This window comes from Panthera leo, chromosome B1 (assembly GCF_018350215.1).
Source record: "Panthera leo isolate Ple1 chromosome B1, P.leo_Ple1_pat1.1, whole genome shotgun sequence".
Classification (NCBI taxonomy): Eukaryota; Metazoa; Chordata; class Mammalia; order Carnivora; family Felidae; genus Panthera; species Panthera leo.
Genome location: NC_056682.1, coordinates 32,485,651 through 32,508,391, shown reverse-complemented (window position 1 = coordinate 32,508,391; position 22,741 = coordinate 32,485,651). Strand labels below are relative to the sequence as shown.

The following is a 22,741-nucleotide window of genomic DNA, read 5'->3' as shown; positions in this document are numbered from 1 at the left end:
GGGCTTTTTACTTTGTGATATGTTCTCACCTTAGAAAATGTAATTATAGATAGAATCTCACCTTCTAAATTGGCTTTAAGACCAGAAGGATCTTCAAAATTACACAGTTTCAGGGATGCCCCTTCTGCATTAGAACAGAGCATCTTGACTCCCTGGAGATTTGCACACTGGCAAGAAAAAGAGAAAAGTCCACGTTTTAACATTCAGAATTTTGTGTGGAAAAGAAAAAAATGGGCTCAAACAATAAAAGAAAAAAATAGAGAAGGGGAGGAAGCTCAATTCCATACACTCACAATCAATTATTTTCTGTTTATAATGAAGACTTTTCTAACTGGAATCAACCAAGAGCTGAGAACCACTTTGAAGAAACAGTTCTTTTGAAAGAACCATTTTCAAAGAAACAACAACCTAATTAACAACAGCATGTCCATTTTACACAGATAATGGTTTAGATAAAAAAAATTGGGGGGTTAGGGGCACCTGGGTGGCTCAGCTGGTTGAGTGACTGACTTCGGCTCAGCTCATGATCTCCTGGTCTGGCCCATGGGTTTGAACCCCACCGTTGGGCTCTGTATTGACAGCTCAGAGCCTGGAGATGGCTTCACATTCTGTCTCCCTCTCTCTCTGTCCCTCCCCCGTTTACGCTCGGTCTCTCTCTTTCAAAACTAAATAAACATTAAAAAAAATTATTTAAAAAGTTGGGGGGTTAGAACTGTAACATCCCTATTTCTATGTTTATAAACAGTCCTGGGTAGGACACTATGAGAGCTAAGATGTATGGGTAAGGAACACATAATCTTATCAGGAGTAGGGATTTCTCTTCTTTCTTACTGCAGGAATCAATAAAATTCTTGATGTTCAATCATGCTATTACTACCTTCATTTCATAGGTCAGAATACTAAGGCCAGCAGTTAAAGGTATCATCTAGCTACAAAACCCTACAAATTGTTTGTCAGATCTTCATGTACCAATCACTGCTACACAACATTGTCAACCTTGAACGCCCAAATTATAGCACAAAATACAAAGAGTAAAAAACTAGAAAATATATGTTAGAATTTTACATTATGTTAATTTACCTCTGAGGATTCAGTGCCATCAGATCTGAACTCCAACAACTAGCAGATAAGGCAGGAAGCCATAAAGTTGACGTTAACATTAGGACTTCCCACACTGTGACCATCAAAGTAGATGATGAATGTAAAAGTGTCTTAAAAATCGTAAGGCACTATATAAATGATAATTGTAGTTGTCATTATAACTACAACAGTGAAGAATCTAAAAATCCTAAGGCTGATCACGTTACCTGATTGCCACACCTAATAGGAAAAATCCTGTTTTATGAGTGCAATTCCATTCACCATACCGTCAATTCTGCTGAAAGGGAGATAAGCTGCAGATCATTTCAGATCACAGAAAGCTGACAAACGCACACGCATTCCCACATCTGCCTCTGCAGAGGTAGTACAGGTGCTACGGCACACAGGCAATACAGAAGCTCAGCCTGAGAGGTAAGAAAATGAGGATGCAGAAGGACCAAAATAACTAAAAGATGACAGTGTTTTAAATACACAGAAACATTAATAAGACAGGAAGCTGATAATATAAAAATAAATGTCTCTGGTTCTCCGTGCCGTGCACCCAGGTGAAACAGACTGTAGCTATTATCTAAGTTCCCAAGGCGACAACCCAGGGAAAGCACCCTGCGAGTAGGTAGGTGTGACTGTAGCCTCGGCAAACAGCCTGCGGGCAGGTGGCTCGGCTGACCCAACTATAAGCCCAAGGTGGCCCCAGACCGGCCCTTGACAGCACAGGGACCAAACCCTGCCCACAACAGGCAAATGGGGCCATTGCAGCTGACTGAAAGCTAAAGCAGCTCAGCGACGATAGAAGGGCCCACGCAACGCACATGGGAGACACCTATGCCTGAACTGCCTGGTTCTGGGGAAAGCAAGGGACATGGAACTACAGGGCACTACAGGACCTCTTCTTCATAAGGCCATTACTTTTAAGAGCAGGAGACATAGCTGACTTTCCTAATACGCAGAAACAGACACAGAGAGTTACACAAAATGAGGAAACAGGAATATATCCCAAATGAAAGAGGAGGATAAAATCAAAGCAAAAGAACTAAATGAAATGGCGATAAGCTATATGCCTGATAGATAATTCAAAGTAATGGTCATAAAGATACTGGATTTGAGAAGGGTGGAGGATCTCAGTGAGACCCTTAACAGATGGGAAATATAAAAAAGAACCAATCAGAGATGAAGAACTTAAGTGAAATTAAAACTACACTAGAGGGAATAGATAGTAGACTAGAGGAAGCAGAAGAACGGATCAGTGAGCTGGAGGACAGAATAATGGAAAGCACCCAAGATGAATAGCAAAAAGAAAAAACTCAGTGACATCAAGTGTAGTAACATATGCATTACAGGGATCTCAGAAACATAAGAGAAAGAAAAGGGGCAGAAATAATAGCTGAAAACTTACCGAATCTGGGGAAGGAAACAAATCCAGATCCAGGAGGAAAAGAGACCTCAATGGAATCAACTTAAGGAGGTCCACACCAAGAGACATAATAATTAAAATGGCAAAAAGCAGTGATAAAGAGAGAAATTAAAAGCAGCAAGAGAAAAGAAAACAGTTACATACAAGGGAAATCCCATACGGCAATATGCTGATTTTTCAGCAGAAACTGCAGGAATGAAGAGAGTGTAGGACACGAAAGGAAAAAACCTGAGATCAGTTATACTCTACCCAGCAAGGCTACCATTCATAATAGAAAGAGAGGTAAAGCATTTCCCAAAACAAAAGATGAAGCAATTCATCGCCATTAAACCAGTCTTACAAGAAATGTTAATGGCGATTTTTTGAGTGGAAAGAAAAGGACATAATCAGGAGTAAGAAAATTAGGAATGGAGAACATTTCACAGGTAAATGGAAATATAATAAAAGTAATTAATGAATCACTTATAAAACCAGGAGGGAGGTTACAGCACAAAAACAATAAAGTCAATTATACCTATAAAAATAAGTCAAGGGATTCACAAAATAAAAGGATGTAAAGGATGACACTATATACATAAAATGTGCTGGGAGGGGAGTAAAAATTTAGTCCACCTAGAATGGGTTCAACCTTAAGCAACTAAGGGGCACTTGGGTGCCTCGGTTGAGCGTCCGACTTCAGCTCATGTCATGACCTCACATTCGTGGGTTGGAGCCGTGTTGGACTCTGTGCTGACAGCTCAGAACCTGGAGCCTGTTTCATATCTGTCTCCCTCTCTCTCTGCTCCTCCTCTGCTCATGTTCTCAAAAAAAAAAAAAAAAAAAAAAAAAAACTTAAGCAACCATCAACTTTATACAGATGCAGAGATGTTATATATGAACCTAACGGTAACCACAAATCAAAAACCCGTAACGGATATGCAAAAAACAAAGAGAAAGGAATCCAAGCAAAATCACTAAAGGAAGCCATCAAACCACAAGGAAAGATAGGAAGAGAAGAAAGTAACAAAGAACTACCCAAATAACTGTAAAACCAGTTAACAAAACGGCAAGAAGTACATCCGTATCAATAATGACTTTGAATGTAAATGTACTAAATGCTCCCATCAAAAGGTATTGACTGACTGAATGATAAAAAAGCAAGAACCACCTATATGCCGCCTACAAGAGACTCATTTCAGACCTAATGACACACATAGATTAAAAGTCCTAAGGTACGGCTCTGTCCTCAAACCTGACCCTTATGGAATCTCACAAAAAAACCCACAAATTTATAAGAAATTCAGTGAAGTTTTCCATCTTCAACCACAGAAAGCATGTCATTCACCCTCCAACTCATCAAATGGTACAAGCAGGTCACCAAAAGTCACCAACATGGAGGGTTCAGAACTCAGCTGCTTAGTAAACCAGCTGTTCAGAGTTTTGCTACCTTAACTGTATCAAGGGGCATAGGGCTTTGATGAAAGCAGTTATTACCATGATTTCTAATGTATGATAATGGTATTAAGATATTTTTTAAATGGTCTTTAAGGGATAAACAAAATATTTACAGGTGAAATAGTGAGTTACTTCAAAATAATCTATAAAGAGGTATAGACAAGATTGTTTATATGTCGATGATACCTTCTGAAGTTACAGCTGAGTTAACAGATGTAACAAGGAGGATTCATTATAGTATTCTATTTTTGTATATGCTTGACATTTTGCACATGAAAAAGTCATTAAAAAAAGAAATAAGGAAAAGAAAACGCATGTTGTAGAGTCTGTCTAGCTCCAACTGTGCTAACACATTAGCCTCTTTGGGCCCAGGCAAGTCTCTAGGTTTCAGTTTCTCAGTCCAACAACAGGGTCATACGTGATGACCATCAAGGTCCCCGTCAGCTCTCACCATTCTAAGTCTTGAATATGCAACAGATATGTAATAGCTGAGTTATTACATCAGCTTCTATGCAGCATGCTGAAGTCACTGATGGCAAAAAGAGTGTGCAGAAGAAACATTCTTAAAGCAGGCTGACAGAATAATGTGGCACAGACATGTTCTGCTCAACAGAGATAGCAGCCGAGATCACCCTGGTTGACAGCAGAATCACATGGTTCCTATGGAAAGGTCTCACAGCCCGTGAAGGATAAATGGGGTGAGAAATTAAGAAAGAGTAGTGGAGGGGTACCTGGGTGGCTCAGTCAGTTAAGCGTCTGACTTTGGCTCGGGTCATGATCTCGCGGTTTGTGGGTTCAAGCCCCGCACTGGGCGCTGTGCTGACAGCTCGGAGCCTGGAATCTGCTTTGGATTCTGTGTCTCCCTCTTTCTCCGCCCCTCCCCCGCTCACACTCTGTCTCTCTCGCTCTCTCAAAAATAAACAAACATTTTTAAAAAATAGTGGAGGGGCACCTGGGTGGCCCAGTCGGCTGAGTGTCCATCTTCGGCTCAGGTCATGATCTCACGGTTCGTGAGTTCGAGCCCCACGTTGGTCTCTGTGCTGACAGCTCAGAGCCTGGAGCCTGCTTCAGATTCTGTGTCCCCCTCTCTCTCCGCCCCACCCCTGCTTGTGCTCTGTCTCTGTCTTTCAAAAATGAATAAATGTTAAAAAAAAAAAAACTTAAAAAAAGAAAGTGGAGCCATTAGGTGTATCAGCAGACTGCTTAGCACACATCATGTTTGGTAGATATGATGGCTGTTCATTAGCATTCATCTTCAAATGCCAAGGACAATTAGCAATTAGTTTTGACTTCACAGCCTATATACCCTGGGCAATGAATGACTCTTCAACATGAGCCACTTCTAACGTTAGTAATTAAATTTACAATTCTATAGCACTTCAGTTTATCAACTGTACCGGATGGATAGAACAAGTATTTACAGTTAAGAAAATTATGGTGCAGGTTCAGAGTTAGCATTACTATAATTAAACAGAACTCAAAACCAGCTCTACTGAATGACCCAGACTTTTTATTTTTGTTTGTTTGTTTTATCCTTAACAAAAGCCAAACAAGTGATCTCTCATCATTTCACTATTTAAAGACTAGGTCCTTCAGAGCGCCTGGGTGACTCAGTCAGTTAAGCTTTCTAGTCTTGATTTCGGCTCAGGGCGTGATTTCACGATCATGAGATCAAGCCCCGTGTCTGCTGGGCATGAAGCCTGCTTAAGATTCTCTCTCTGCCTCTCCCCCGTGCGTGCATACACACGCTCTCTCTCTCTCAAAATAAGCAAACATTAAAAAATAATAATAAGGACTAGGTCCTTCAAACTTTTTTCTTTGTGCTGTTAGTCTTTCACTCATTTTGCTAGCAATGTGGTCCTTCCTCATAAGATGGAACAAGTAGAGTGAAAACAATGGAAATGTATATTGACAGATTTTGTTATAGATCTGCTATTATAAACTTCATGGAAAAATAGGTTGCAAGTAAGGAATACAACTAAAATTATAAAATTCAATAAACATCTATTCAATGACTACCTAAAGCAATGTAGTATATTAGGTGTTGTTAATTCAAAAGACATATAGACATATAGACATGGGCCTTGGTATTAAGGAACCTGAAGTTGTTAGAAGTGAGTACATTTCACTGCTGGTTCTGCATGTATCCTCTAACCCCAAATTAACATAGGTAATTTTTAGAGAAACACATGCATATACGTATGTACAGACACACATACACCTATACACCTACATACACATTTGACCCTTGAACAACATGGGTTTGAACTGCATGGGTCCACTTATATGTGGATACTTTATTTTTATGTTTTTAAAGTTTATTTATTGAGAGAAAGCGTGTGCATGTGTGCGGGTGAGTAGGGGAGGGGCAGAGAGAGGGAGAGAGAATCCCAAGCGGTTCCGTGCTCTCAGCACAGAGCCTGACGCAGCATTTGATCTCACCAACTGTGAGCTCATGACCCGAGCAGAAATAGAGTCAGATGCTTAACTCACTGAGCCATACAGGCGCCCCATATGTAGATTTTTAAAAATCAATACAGTACAGGACTGTTAATGTATCTTCTCTTCCTGATGATTTTCTTACCCATTTTCTTTTCTCTTACTTTATTGTAAGAATACAGTATATAATACATATAACATATAAAATATGTGCTAATCGACTGTTTATGTTATCAGTAAGGCTTCTGGTCAACAGCAGTTAGTAGTGACATTTTGGGAGAGTTAAATTATATGCGGATTTTCAACTGCACAGAGGTCAGTGCCCTTAAATCCCGTGGTGCAAAGGTCAAGTGTATATACATACATATATGTAAACACACACACATACACACACACACACACACCACACACGTATGTAGATAAAGAGAGGAGAGCCACGGAGATGCTAACTTACACAGACTGGCACCCTTCATGTTTATTTCAAAATATCTCTGCCAAATACCTCTGGAGCAATTTTTTTTCCTCATTCCACAAATGCAGTTGAATAGAAGATTTCAAAAGTCCTTTTCAGCTTTGCCCTACTAATTTCACTGAAAATAGAAGTCCTGATAAAGTATACTATATTGAGGAGATCAAGATCTAATTTCCAGATTTAATTTCTTATTAGTTGCTAACTCTTTCAGATCCTCACTTATTGAAGGATATCAAAGTTGCAAAACCGACACATTTCACTTTCAGGGTCTTGGGTTTTATCATCCATTTTCAAGTAAAATCTCTAGTAAGAGAGAGAGATCATTTCTGCTCTTTAAGACTGTTCAACAGACTAAACATTTAATTTTCTCTTGTAACTAAAGAGGATTCTTACGTCAAGCACTGATCCGGAGAGATCAGCTCGTTCAAGATTTGCACAGCAGAGATTAGCATGTGCAAGATTGCAGCGGCTTAAATTGGCCATTTTGAAGTTAATGTATCGAAGGTCCAAACGGGAAAGATCAGCACCACTGAAGTTTAAACCCTAAAATTAAAAAACACAAATTGTCACAAAATTTAAACCATCTGCTATATCACATTTAATTACTATAGCTAACCATCAAGTTTTTTAGAAGCAATTGGCAGTTCAGTCATTTGGAGTTTACAAGAATACATGATCAGATGGAACTTGGACATAACATGAGTGTCCTTAATGGGTTCTTAGTAAAAGAGACTACTCTAAATGTAATATTAGAATGCAGCCTGAGTATACCTCATTTATGTGCAGAAATTTCTAAGGAGTGATTTGTTGGCCATGTACATGTTGTAGGTATTATTTATATAGGTCTTATAAGTATTCAATAATTCAAGGTAGTTTTAATTTTTTTTATTTATTTTTGAGAGAGAGAGAGCGTGAGCGGGGGAGGGACAGAGAGAGAGAGAGAGAGACACAGAATCCGAAGCAGAGTCCAGACTCCGAGCTGTCAGCACAGACCCCAACGCGGGACTTGAACTCATGATCTGCACAATCGTGACCTGAGCCGAAGCTGGACACTCAACTGCCTGAGCTACCCAGGCAACCCCAAGGTAGTAGCATTCTTAAAATGTAAGTATTGTGGTTTTTAAAACCTTTCATGCTATAATACATAAGAAGTATCTGCCACTGCCTGGCCATACATAACAACTGTACAAAAAATTGACTCTGTGTTTTAATAGCTGCAATTTCTATGCCCTACTCAAAAACTGCTACGTGAGGCATATTAGATAATAAAAAATGCTATTACACCTCTTTTTTTGCTAACCATTTTGGGATTAAATCAATGTTATAACCCATAATTAAATTCTATCTTGCGTGAAATAGGAACATAAGGCAAAAAAAAAAAAAAAATCCTAGAAGAATGTAAAACTTTACTTACGGCTTTGCTGACACCAATAACTCATGTAAAAGTCTGCTTTAATTACCTGGCAACGCAATTCTGATTTGGTTGGAGTGGCTAGAAGAAATCGAACAAATTCCTTTCTTGATATTGGCGAATGATCCTCTGGTGGTTGAGAATTCTTGAAAAAGATATTAAGAAATCAGTGGAGTATTTTGGGAGACAGCTACAATAAATGTAATACTGGCTAATGTAAAAAGAGCTTTACCTTTATTGCCACTTCCAGGTGTTCAATCAATGAGTCAATACCAAAAAATCTGGCTTCTTCCAACACACCTATCACAATAAAATCGATTTGACTTTTAATAGAAAACTATTCATTTTAGTATTTATGGAATTATTTGTTAAATCCTCACCATACAAGTGAAATTCAACAAGTAGGTTATCAATCAGAAAAGTAACTAATGTTTAGAACATGCATAAAGAGGGGCGCCTGGGTGGCTCAGTCGGTTGAGCGGCCGACTTCGGCTCAGGTCATGATCTCACGGTCCGTGAGTTCGAGCCCTGCATCGGGCTCTGTGCTGACAGCTCAGAGCCCGGAGCCTGTTTCAGATTCTGTGTCTCCCGCTCTTTCTGACCCTCCCCTGTTCATGCTCTGTCTCTCTCTGTCTCAAAAATAAATAAATGTTAAAAAAAAAAAATTTTAAAAATTTAAAAAAAGAACATGCATAAAGGATATTTTAAAAATATTCGTGAAACAAAGTTTTTCTAAATAGTTTACATTCAGCCAAAGAAAAACACAGAAAACTAATGAATTAGAATGAAAGCCTTCCAGATTTCAAAATTTTCTGAAAATCACTTAAAAAATTTTTCTTAAGTGTTTGTATTTATTTTTGAGAGGGAGAACGAGTGGGAGAGGGGCAGAGAGAGAGAGAGGGAAACACAGAATCTGAAGCAGGCTCCAGGCTCTGAGCTGTCAGCACGGAGCCCGATACGGGGCTCAAACTTATGAGCCGTGAGATCATGACCTGAGCCGAAGATGGACGCTCAACCGACTGAGCCACCCAGGTGCCCCGAAAATCACTTTAAGTAGGCTACAAGCAAAAACTCCTACTATCTCAAGTTCCTAAAATAATTGCTACAGATTTGATTGTGAACCTAATAATAAGTGATTAGTTCACCTAATCGAACATTTCACTGACTTCTTCAATGGAGCAGATCTGAATAAGTTTGTCACAAATATTTTTTACTTAATCAGAAAAATGTAGAAATGAATAAAACTAAATTAGTTTCAACATAAAAGTCAAAAGAATGATTCAGAAACCACTCATAGAAGAGAATCAATTTTTAAAAAAAGATTTTTTTTTAAATGTTTTGTTTTTCAGAGACAGAGAGAGACAGCATGAGCGGGGGAGGGGCAGAGAGAGAGGGAGACAGAATCCGAAGCAGGCTCCAGGGTCTGAGCTGTCAGCACAGAGTCCGACGCGGGGCTCGAACCCACGAGGGCCGTGAGATCATGACCTGAGCTGAAGTCGGACGTTCAACCGACTGAGCCACCCAGGAGCCCCTTAAAAAAAGATTTCTAAATGACAGAAGAGATTGTATCATTCACTTTCCTTAACTTGGTTAAAAAAAAATCTGCACATTCTCTAGGTGACTTATTATGTAATCTGTATGTTCTTACATCTGTTAAACATCTCCATCAGAGTATTTGGGAATAAATTTGGAATCCATTTTCCTTCAAATGACCTCAGTCATTCAGTTAGCTGGGTCTACTTGTTAAAAAAATTACTAAGGACTCAGAAATTACAAAGAAAATAAGAGACATAATCTCTCCCTTGAAATAGTTGCAAGCTAATAAGGCTAACTGTATGTAGATATGGAAAACCACAGCAGTTGTCTGGGAAGATTACGATCTCCTCAGGAAAGGCCCAATTCCACCTCTGATATTCCAGTCGCAAAACAAAGGTCATCTGATGAACAGCACACTACTCAGGCTGTGGCTCTGGCACAACACTTTCTGGTCCACCCCAGAGGGGCTTCCTCTCTGGATCCCTCATGAAGGGGCAGCGACATATCCTAACTGTCCCTGGTAGAAACCCACCACAGAAAGGGTTCTCGTGGGCCTCGCTCTCGGTGTGCCAAGATCTTCTGAGTCAGTCAGAAACCTACCCCTCCCACTTCCACCAAGGGATGCGGTAAAGATTTTTTTCTACTTCTAGGTTCAGAAGCAAACCTTAAAAACTTCCGGAAAAGCCTTATAAATGCAAGAGGCATCTATGGGAGACAGTTGAGAAAAGGAAGGAATATTTAGCACATTTTCTTTCTTTTTTTTTTAAAAAATTTTTTTTTTTTTTAACGATTTATTTTTGAGACAGGGAGAGACAGAGCATGAACAGGGGAGGGTCAGAGAGAGGGAGACACAGAATCTGAAACAGGCTCCAGGCTCTGAGCTGTCAGCACAGAGCCCGACGCGGGGCTCGAACTCACGGACCGCGAGATCATGACCTGAGCCGAAGTCGGCCGCTTAACCGACTGAGCCACCCAGGCGCCCCTTTAGCACATTTTCTATCAGCACCAGGAAGAATCAGATTTGAATCCCAGCTCTGCCACTTACTACCTTTTTGGTCTTAGAGAAGCTACTTACCCTTTCTCTTTTTTTTTTTTTTTTTTTTTTTAAATTTTTTAACGTTTATTTATTTTTGAGACAGAGAGAGATAGAGCATGAACAGGGGAGGGGCAGAGAGGGAGACACAGAATCGGAAGCAGGCTCCAGGCTCTGAGCCATCAGCCCAGAGCCCGATGCGGGGCTCGAACTCACGGACTCACAGACCGTGAGATCGTGACCTGAGCTGAAGTCGGACGCTCAACCGACTGAGCCACCCAGGCGCCCCTTACCCTTTCTCTTAAAGTTCCCATTCACATTTGTGAAATGGGGGTATTATTACTTTACTCACAAAGCTGACAGATGTATTAAAAGAGATAGGCATATATATTATCTGGTATAATGCCTGGCACCTTGTAGGTTCTTGATAAATGATCGCCATGATCATTATTACATTGTATGTTTTCTGACATTTAAGACCATTCTCCTTTTATCATATCAAACGGGAGTTCAGAAAATTCATGTCAACTTCAGGGAAATAAATATTGAAATGCCAGAAAAGTTCTCAAGTTAGAGAATACCTGAAGTGAGATTTAGCAATGAGGTAGGGAACGATGACTTAAATCAGAAAAAGAAGGTTTTGAAGACAAATGCAAACAGAAAAGGAAGACATGATTCACTGGAAAAACTGAAGGTCATTCAAGGCAGAAAACAAAAGAAATAATGAAAGTAAGCAACAAATATATTCACTGATGAAAGCACAAATTAGGAAGAGCAAGATAAGGTCATTTAAGTCAACAGAGGGGAGAGAAATAAGTCAGTGTCAATGATTATAAAGCATATAACTACTTGGGGGCAACTTGTAGCTGAGTTTGGATGGACTTTGTACTAATCAGAAGTAATGTTCTATAAAATGAATCCAGGATAGACCTCTGCCTGCTGAAAACTGCATAAATAAGAGCCTTTCCAGCAAGAGACTTGAAAAAGGAGCCAAGCATAGCTTGTCAATAGCCTGTATCGCTGAAGTCTGAGATAGCATGGATGTATATTTCTGACGTTATTTCCTAGGCGGGGAGGATATGAAATGCTATCAGTGATAGCATAGAGAAAAATTAAACTGGGAAGCATCAAAGAGCCCATAGGATATCCTCAGTGAGATTTAAATGTCCCCAGGAGAAAAAAGTGGCCACTAGAGTATAAGCAGCAGAGTGATCTAGCTGCTGAAAAGCGAAGGACTGTATGAGAGGGTACTATTGCTTATTGTTCTAATGATAATTTCTGCAGAATGACTAAGGTAAAAAAATAGGTTATACATGGTTTTAAGCAACAGTTGGTAGAAGGTAAAAAATAAATAAAAAAGCAACAAGAACTTGTTATGAATAGGTATGGAGCCAGATGAAGGGTCACATAAGGTCACTTTTTGCAATGGGTAAGCCTTAAAGGCAGTATAAAATTTAATACAGCAATAATAAAAGTTATTGTATCTATTGTTCTACAGAGATTGTAAGCTAGCTCCGCCCAGGCTGATTCTGATGGTACTATTTTCAAGATCAGATTCCACATAAAGTTTTAGATTTCCAGCTTTTCTTTAAAAATCAAGGCTCTGACACCCTAGGTCCACACACCCACATGGCAACAATCTGTAGAAGCTGAGAGAGAATGCGCACTCAAGATCACCATGCTCTCCACCAAGTCAGACCAAATTTAGCCACTTCGAGGCCCATCAGTTTTGAATACGCATCTACTGCTTTATAAGAGCTTTGGTCTATATCATCTCCACGGTGTGAATATCCTGTGATGTAGTCAGAGACAAGTAGATTCTTAATACTCAGTTTTCAAAGCACACTCAGATTTTCCCCAAGTTAAGCTTGGGGAACTGAGTTGTAAGTCGTAGTACTGAGTTTCTAATCCATTCTTATGATTCTGAAGCGGAATTTCCCCTTTTGACGACTCTACATCTCAGTATAATGGGAAGGTCCATAACTTGAAGTCAAGTCACAGTCCCAGTTCAATTAAAAGCAACAAAATCTTTTAGAGTCCCTTGTGATAAAATCTAAATCTATTTAGAATCTAAAATCAGAATTTATGGGTTGTCTAAACATATACCCATAGACACAAAGACTATCTGTGCCTGTTTCTATATCTATATACACTCATATATGTATAAATAATTTAGTTTTAAAAGTGGAAAAGATATACTTCTACTTTATGAAAATAATACTATAGTACTAAACAAGTGAAAACAAATTAAATATCCTAAACTTACAAAAATGTGAGGACTCATACTAAAAACTCACCCAATAAATTAATGCCATCATTTACAATGAGCTGTCCGTGACGCAAGTAGTTCAAAATGGGTTCAAAGTACTCGGGACTCCGGTCAATTAAGAAAGCTCCTCTATGATCCTGCTTATTTCCCCAGACACCTGTGTCACCATTTCAGCGAAGAAAACCCCCCATAAACAAGAAACAAAGTTAGAAATTTATGAAGAAAAATTATATTACATACTAGTAAGTTTTTACCCCTGTAAAAAGTATTGATACCATTAAAAAAGCACAGAAGGACAAGAGTTAGGTCAGTATAGCTACAAACAGATCACACAAAATGTGAAAACCATGTGTTGCACTCACCTTTGTCCTTAAACATGTGGGCCAGCATACTGTCAGGTTCTTTATTCACTAAAGTGCTCCTAAGAATTCAGGGAAAAAAATTGATTTCTCCATTTGTCTTTATAAACAAACATATTTTAAGTCAAGAGTATACTCGATCCCAGCTGCTCTTTCAAAAAGATGCATGCTATAACCTGGTAGGAGTGATGCTGGGGAACAAAAACGTGCAGTAAGTTGCCATTTATCAAAATCCCTTCCAATCTGGCACTTCCTTTGACTCAAATATTGTTTTGGTTTCCTTTCACTTAAAACACTCATCTATCCTTCTAGCAAGCTATCATATCACAATATTCTTGACCTAAACTTAACACGTTTCTTATCCCTTTAATCTAAGCAGCTGTAGTCGCTACAGATTTCAATGTTGTTCATCTTTACTTTTGTTGCATGCGTATTACCTGACATCTAAAGAGCATGGTCTAAAAGCCTGAAATATTTGCTATCTAAAAAGCATGTTCATGCCTTTCATGCTTTCTTTGGAATGACTTGGGAATCATTTTTCTACTCTTGAAAAAACTTTCTAAAAAGTGGTTTAAGATCACAGAGTACTTTAAGCAGCAATGGAGTGTCTTCTAAGGAAATCAGCAAAATTGCAGGAAAGAACAAACACTACGTAGTGCCCCCCCGCCCCGGTCCAACACACACATGTGCACACATTCACATGCGCCTACCGTGTAGTTGTAAAGTAACGCCCTCCGACGTTTAACGTTAGCCAATCCGTGTGAGATCCCGACAACCCTTCAGGTAGTTTAGAATCTGTCTGAGGATCTAGAAATTACAATAAAAAAGTTAAGATTGGGGAACTGGGGAAGATGGCCACAGCGTAATTTTTTTTACACTAAAAACACACATAAAAGCATACCAGAGCTACCAGAGACCCACAGACAGTATTTAAGACAACACTAGGTGATAAGGTATTCCCACCAACACTGAAAGGTAGAAGAGCAATGTGGTACTGGCATCTTTGAAGGAAGAAGCTGCGAGAAACAACAGGGTATGTGATGAACCGAAGAATTCCCAAGTAATCCATACTCATTTCAAAGCTCAGTAAGTCGATCTGAGAACACCATACTCAAAGTGGAAGGCGTATCTGGATGTGGAAATGGATGCAGGCATTTGCAGTGGGAACTGAGCAGGCTGGAGATGAACTCTCGAAACCCACCAACCAAAAATCCCTTCTAGGACAAAGCCCACTACCAAGGGTAAGATGTTGGAAAAAGAATGCAGTTGAACAGAACAAAAACAACAGCGACCCAAGAAAGAGGAGTCCAGATAAAAGGCAGAAAGGTCTAGCAGAACCAGAATGTATCAGAAGGTGACTGCCATACATTTCAATACTTCACAAAAACAATAGAAAAGGGAACTCTAGAGCCATGAAATTAGAAAATCTTTCCTGAGTCAGCCCACCTTTCTCAAGTTAAGGAAACAACTTTTATGTTAAGTGAGCAACAGAAAATCCCATACAAAAATCTTAAAAGAATTACATCTCTAGACAATGAAAATGTGCCAGAAAGAAATGCCCGCAAAATAGATAAAAACTATAATCTGATATTCCAAACATGCTGAAGAAGTAATACAAAACATGAAAGAACAATATAACTCAGAATTGAGGTGAAAGAACTCAGGGGAGAATTAGAGCTATAATGAAAAACCAATTCAGGGTGCCTGGTGGCTCAGGTGGTTAAGCGTCCATGTCTTGATTTTGGTTCAGGTCATGATCTCACGGTCATGAGATCGAGCCCCATGTCACGCTCCACGCTGGGCGTGGAGCCTGCTTAAGATTCTCTCTCCCTCTCCTTCTGCCCTTTCCCCGCTTGTGTGTGCTCTCTCTCTAAGGAAACGAACAAAAAACAATTCAGAGATGAAGATCAAACGAGAAGAAACCCAAGAGAGAATAAAGAGACAAAACCTTAAGGGAAATAAAAGCTGAAAAAGAGGAAAGCTTTAAAAATCAATAAGAAATGAAGAAAGATAAAAAGGATTTAAGAGAAGATTCCCAATACAGAAGACAAGCACAGAAGATCCCACATGCATACAATAGGAGTCCTGAAATAAGAAAATCAAAGCACAGGGACAAAATAAACGCATAATTGAAAGTTCAGGAAAACTGTCTTGAAATTAAAAGAACATTTGAAAGTACCTATTGACAGGATCACCACATACCACACAAAATCAACCCAGAACACCCAGAAAGAGTTTACTAAAGAGTTTACTAAAATTATTTTTTAAAGAAAGAGAATAATCCTTGGAGTGGCTTAGGAAAAATAATCATTACGAAAGATCAGATGTTTTGGACACCAACATCTTATGTCAGAGTAAGAGTAACATAGTTAAGATATTTAAAGAATGAAAATGTGAACCAAGGATTTTTTAGGCACCTTGAGGTATAACTGATATACAATAAAATACACACCGTTAAAGTTTGCAATTTGTTCAGTTTTGACACATCATTTTTGACATAACCAGCCAAACTGATTTTCAAGTATAGAAGCCACAAATTGTTATTAACTTGTGAGATGTCAGAGAATACTGTTCGTCTCAGAAGTTCTCTGTAAACAATCTACTAGAGAACAAGTTTCAGATGAGCACTGGAGGCATCAACATAAGGACTGAAGGGAAGCATCCAATACACTTAGGAGTAAAGCTAAGTGACAGTTTTAAGAGAGAGGGTATAGTATATAATGGCTATGCAATGGCTATGCAATTTTTTAAGTAAGGGAAGAAAGGAATGAGCATATGCAAAAAACGTTTAACTGTCTTTAGTAATCATATTGGTACTGAAAGTATTGGAACTGTTACTGACACTTTTATGTGTGTTTCGTGTGGGATGAAGTAAATGAGTGCTTATGTGACATAATTCTATCATTCCCTAGGTCCCTGAAAACCAACGAAAGAAAGGAGACACAGGTGTAAGACAGAGAAAGTTAAATAAAAACCTTAAAATCCCGATTACAAACCAAAGTATGAGTATGAACTCATGAACTCTCTCCTTTTTATATAGCATATAAAACTTTAGATCATATAATATATATTACATATACATTTTGTCTCTAGCTAGCTATGTATTTCTAACTCTGTCCATCAAAAAGCCTAGTAAAAATGATAAACCCAGTAAAAGTGAGTCTGTCTGGCACCCAGACTGTTTTGAAATGACATTTCCTACTAAAAGAAACCAAGGCTTCTTGGAAAAAATATTGATCTGGGTCTGCAACGGAAGGATAAGCTGTACACCCCGTTATTCCAGACAGGAAGGAAGTTCTAAAGACCAACGGAGCTGTATTAAAAGGGGTTGAAGAGACTGCCATCAGCCACATGTAAAATACTCCAGGCAGCAATAAACACAGAGCATGAGAACATATCAAATATTTTTAAACCCAAGAGTTCATAACGATAAAACAAAAACACAAATTGATTACTTTTTGTTTCGTTTGTATGTGTGCAATGAACCAATTAAGTGACCACTGCCTGCTAACCACTCTGTTAAGCTAATGGATCAGATGTGTGGAAAACTCTGTGCGCACTGTTTTACGGTAGAGACAGAAAAGCATGTACTTACTTCTAAGTTGGCAGCTGCTGGTGTGCTGATCCTGAGAACTACCTCTATTCACCAAATTCAAGTACCGTGATGGCTTAAACAAATTATTAAATATTCAGGACCAGGCTGTATGGAACTGAACATATCAAACACTCAAAGAACAGTTAAGCTATCTGAGCCTTAGGCTCTTTCTTTTGAGATGCACGACTTTCTTCGAAATATGTGTCCATGTGTGTATGGTTGATACCAAGTCATTTTTGACCCATTTGATTTGACCACTGGCGAATGATTATCAAACACTAACTTATACAAGCAATACATACTCAAAAATCTGTAACATAACCCAGAAATTTCGACATTGCCAAGGAGACAATTTCAAAACAAAAGTTGTAGTTTCTAAAATTGAAACTACCTTATTTGATGAGTCATATTTGATGAGTCTGTGCACTTTCAGAGCATTTTAAAGGCATGGAAAGGATGAGGTATCCACACTAAAATATGACAACATAATTCAAATTAAAAATTTAGCTCAACACAGACACCCAATTTAGATCAGAAAAGGTATGGCGATCTGAATACTGCCACAAGATCCTTTTTAATATTAGGCTTGGGAAGCGCATATAAAATGTTTGCCATTTCGTCTTTTTCATTTGGGCAGACAAAATTGGCTTTTAAGGAAGTCACTTACCAATAAATGGTTCTCCTTCACACACAAACAAAACATCATCATCCCTGGGGAAAGCAAAATTTAAAAACCACCATCAAAATCCAGAAATCACCTTAATTATCAATTGATTAGAGGAACTATGCCTTAGAATTATGTAGAAGGCAGGTTTTGCTATTAATCTATATTGCAAAGAAGAAGTTGAGTTAAGTTTCCAGTGCTTTGCTTAACGTTTGAACTATCTTTGGATTTAAATTCACATAAGATCCCACACATGGAAGAACTTTTAAAATGGAAAAAACTGGGGTGCCTGGGTAGCTCAGTTGGCTGAGCATCCGACTCTTGATTTCAGCTAAGGTCAAGATACCGTGGTTGTGGGATCAAGCTGAGTGTGGAGCCTACTTAACATTCTCTTTCTCTCTCCCTCTGCCCCTCCCCCACACTTGTGCACGAGTGTGCACGCGCTCTCAAAAATAACATAAAATGAAATGCAAAAAAACCCACAAAAAGACCAAAAGCCACTTTGCAACTTTTGTGAATTCAGCTTCCTTATCTGGTATGATTAAAGCCATAGGCCAACTCTTCTTTTTTTTACTTTAATTCTGTAACCCTAAAAAAATTATTGGAGTTTTCTTCGAAATCATCAGCTGCTCTGTGCTTTCAAAATGAAAAGACATTTTCACGTAACATTTAGGAAGAATATAATTGCAAGTATAACTCTGCTATAAAAACTCACCCACCAGCCCCCTGAATGTAAGACAACTGCACACAGTCCAAAATTCTAGATTATCAGTATGTATCTCCTCCCCTGCCTCAACATATCTCAGCATTAGTGTAAATAAATGATCAGAGATTGCACTGTGAGCCGCGAATTCTTAATCAGGTAGATATTTTACAAGGCTTCAGTCCCGGTCTCAATGTGTATAAATTTTTTATTTCCTATAAGACATCATAAGAATATATTGAATGTTTCCTAGAAGCAGAGTCTGTGTTAAGGAGAAACTTCGGTTGATGTAAATCATTCAACAATGAGACGCAATTATCCACTGAAACCGAAAGAAGCTGGGAGACAGATGCTGAAAAACTAAGACATTCTCACTGATTTGGATTTTAAAGCTAATTCAATCTGTGCTTTTTTTCTGCTCCATCACCATGCCAGTTAACTCTTAAGACTAGTATGAAAATTTGTTTTCTTCTCACTAACAAAAATCAACTACTAAACTGTATGACCTGGGTAAGACGTGGAAGTTCTCAGATGTTTAGTTTCCTCATTCATAGAATGAAGAGATTAGAGGTGATTACCTTCAAAGGCAGTGTATTATATTGAAATGTCATACTGACCTGAGTTTAAATGAAAACTAAACTTTGTATACTATTGTAATTTAGCACATCATTATCTTCGTACCATCACTTTAAAAAACCCCATGTGTTTTCTTCGCCAATTAAATGAAGTAACTTGAGAAGAGTCAATAGAACGTAAGTGGCATTGAGTCAGTACTTCGTGTTCCATTCCTATCTTCCTTCTTATGCCTCTTCTTGCTTCAAAATTCTATGATCCGGTGAGGATGGAATGAGGTGAACTAACATTTGTTCTAAAGAGATAAATCTGCCTAGGATATTTAAAAAACAAGAACAAAACCCAACAAACACAAAACCACTATTGTGGCAGATCACTGGTGAGTTCACTCTACTTAAAGTTCTCTCTTATCTAGCAGGTTTTTTCCAAAGTAGGTCTTTATTTTGAGACAGAAGGAGAGAGAGAATCCCAAGCAGGCTTTGAGCTGTCAGCTCAGAGACCAACTCAGGGCTTGAGCCCATGAAACCGTGAGATCATGACCTGAGCCAAAATCAAGAGTCTGTCACTTAACCAACTGAGCCACCCAGGTACCCCCAAAGTAGCTCTTGATAAGGTTTATAAAATTCAAAATATTCTAGGAAACGAATTGAATAACAAGCAGTAGCATATAAAATTCAAGAGATCAGATTTCTAACATTAAAAAATGCATGTCTTCAGAGACTGAAGTTCCAGAAGTTCTAGGCATCTGAATTCTGAAACATGCCAAAAAGAGATTAGCCAAACCCAAATGATAAGCCAGTGGGGAAAAGAGGCAGAAAAGATGTGGTGAAATTAACACTTGGAAAAAACTTGGCAGATCGGTCATCTTCCAAATGATTTTTGGTGAACTGGTTTTGTGTAAATTGGCCATTTTGCAAACTGGCCTGCTTCTTTGTGAGGACTAGTTTTATAACAAGTAGAGAAGAATCAATATTTTAAGTTTATCTTACAAAAACACACACGTTCGGAGGCGATCAAATCATGAGTTAATGTATGTACGTCAATTTTGTAAAACAAAAATAAATTCTGACCCCCCTATTGTAGGCCTTATTAGATCCATCTCTAATAACATGAAGAAAAAATTCCTTATAGCCAATATGAACTTTGCAGAAAGACTGTCAGAATATTGGAATAGAGGGCTTTGTATCTTATGCTGTAAGCCCAAATTATTTAAATTCCAAAGAGCAAATTTTAGGCAATCATTTGCCAAGATTCTGTCTTCTTAAGGGAACCAGCAGAGCACCAAGGCACTGAGGGAACACTGGAGAGAGCTTATAAAAAGTGAAGGTTACCTGATCAAAGCAATATCATCAATCAGTCCACCTTTCCCATTATACACACTGGTAGCTTTTATGCCGAGTTTACTGCTGGCCACAGAAAGCAAATCAGATAAAGTTCCATACACAGCAACCACCTGTGAACACACCAGATTAAATGTAATGAATTGCATTACTTACAAATTAGAAGCTACCACACTAGAAACACGACTAAAAATCAAACTTCAAGTAAAAGGAGATTTTGAGAGATTATTAACTTCTAATATTGCTGAAATCCAAAACTAGAATGTAAGAAATCATCTCTGCCTGAAAAAATCTACAATCTTACATACGTTACATAGTGCTCCAGTTCTGAAGACAGACCCAAAGCTGAATGTAGGCTTTGACATTTCCTAGCTGTCAACTTGAGACAAATCAATCTCTTTATGCTTCTGTTGCTTTAATCAGAACTAAATAAAAGTCTCACCTACAATCAGGTCACGAGAATGAAATGAGTTAATGCATGGTACCTGCTTAGCAAAGTGCCTGAGACGTATGAAGTCTTTATAATGTTGCTTTCATGTTATTCCTTTGTTATAGGAATGTTTATTTTAAAAATAGGAATGATATACTGTTTATAACATTTATTACACCAATCGCCATACGCAAGGTAACAACTTCCCACTTCATTTACTTCGTTCTTCAATAACTACTAATGTTATCAAAGCCAGATTTTAGCTAACATTCTAAATACAGCAAACAGCTGGGTTACAGTGAACTGATCTCTCCAGCTTTACATTAGGCACAGTCTGATATATGTATAAGCAATGCAAATACTTAGATGGGGGCTGAGATCCCTCCATGTAGTAAGTTGTTTGTTTGTTTTTGCTGCAATATAATTTTAACTATGGGTTCCCAGTGGCTGAGTTGTACAGTTGTGCCATTATCAGTCAGGATCTCTGAAAATTATGAATGAAATGTAGATGAGGGGCTGAACATGAAGAATGAACAGCCAATCAACTTCCCACAGGATATTGGATAAAGGTGCCATGTGAAATAAGAAACAAGGCTGATCCTTTGTTTACCAGTGACTGGAGTTCAGTAGATGTTGAATTTTTAGTTAAATAAATAAAATGAATAGCAGGGCATAGAGGGAATTGTTGGCTAATATAAGAGTGTGCAATCTTTCAGGACAGATTCCAACTGTTTTCTCTTGGATCGTAAGGATAAAAGGACAGAGAAGTATTGTTAGCTGGGGAATTCTAGGGAAGGGTTGTAGGCAAGCATAATTTATAGGGAAGAGGGTGGATTAAAAGATATACACAATCCAAGTGTCCTTAAACGGATGGGTGGATAAACAAAATGTGGTATATACATATAATAGAATATTACTCAGTGTTATTAGAAGGAATGAAATTCTCATACATGCTACAGCATAGATGAATCTTAAAACCACATGCTAAGTAAAATAAGCCAGACACATAAAAGGGCAAATATTATGTGATCCCAATTATGACATACTTATAGGCAAATTCATAGAGGCAGACAGTACAACAAAGATTAGCAGAGTGGAGGCTTGGTTTGGAAAGCTACTGCTTAATGGCTAGTTTCTTTCTTTTTTTAAAAAATTTAAGTTTGAGAGAGAAAGGGGCGGGGGCGGGGGGCAGGTTGAAGGGGAGAGACAGAGGGAAAGAGACAGAATCCCAAGTAGGCTCCTCACTGTTAGTGCAGGACCTGACGTGGGGCTTGAACTCAGAAACCGTGAGATTATGACCGGAGCCAAAGTCTGATGCTTAACCGACTGAGCCACCCAAGCGCCCCAATGGGTAGTCTCTATTTGGTTTGATAAGGTTTTGGAAGTAGTGGTGAGGTTACACTGTGAATGTACTCAATGCCAATGAATTGTGTGCTTAAAAAATGGCTAAAATGGTAACTTTTGTCATGTGTATGTTGCCATGTCTAAGGCCATACCACCCTGAACACGCCCGATCTCGTCATGTATATCTTGCCATGGAAAAAAAAAATGATGCAAAGCACTTGGCACGGTGTTCTGACACTGCAGACATGCCATAAATAATTGAAATCTGAATAAAATATGGCTCCTATATTTCCTACCATTTTTCACCTCTGTAAGGGCCTGGAATTCTGTTAGTGCAGATACATGTTCCTGGGAGAAAAGAAAGAATACATAAAGCATTATGTAGTATACCTGCTCCTGCTAAGGGAGAGAGTGTGGAGAGGAAACAAAAGAATCAACAAAGGTAAAAACACAACAGAGTGACCGAAGCAAATGCAAATCAACTTTTACAGTCTGGAAACTGCCAGAGGAAGGTAAGAAAATCCTTTCTAACATCATCAGCATTCTTGTCATAGTTGCTATTATATTAATAATTTTCTAACTGATCTTTGCTTCTTATATATTTTTACATGGCTTTAGTTGGCCTGA

At 38.5% G+C, this 22,741-nt stretch overlaps 1 protein-coding gene across 2 annotated transcripts in view; it reads right to left on the bottom strand.

Moving 5' to 3' along the window:
* KCTD9 (potassium channel tetramerization domain containing 9) overlaps positions 1-22,741 on the bottom strand; it is a 37,534-nt gene that overhangs the window by 4,649 nt on the left and 10,144 nt on the right. Inside the window, exons 2-11 of one of the 2 annotated variants that reach the window (XM_042934535.1) lie at positions 22,411-22,462; positions 20,332-20,453; positions 17,728-17,771; positions 14,176-14,272; positions 13,469-13,527; positions 13,135-13,263; positions 8,501-8,568; positions 8,318-8,413; positions 7,251-7,400; positions 62-167 (exon numbers count right to left, since the gene is read on the bottom strand). In XM_042934535.1, coding sequence (XP_042790469.1) covers positions 62-167; positions 7,251-7,400; positions 8,318-8,413; positions 8,501-8,568; positions 13,135-13,263; positions 13,469-13,527; positions 14,176-14,272; positions 17,728-17,771; positions 20,332-20,453; positions 22,411-22,413 — 874 coding nt within the window. In that variant the 5' untranslated portion in view covers positions 22,414-22,462. The remainder of the gene's footprint in view (positions 1-61; positions 168-7,250; positions 7,401-8,317; positions 8,414-8,500; positions 8,569-13,134; positions 13,264-13,468; positions 13,528-14,175; positions 14,273-17,727; positions 17,772-20,331; positions 20,454-22,410; positions 22,463-22,741) is intronic. The other variant, XM_042934534.1, reaches the window with a different exon arrangement.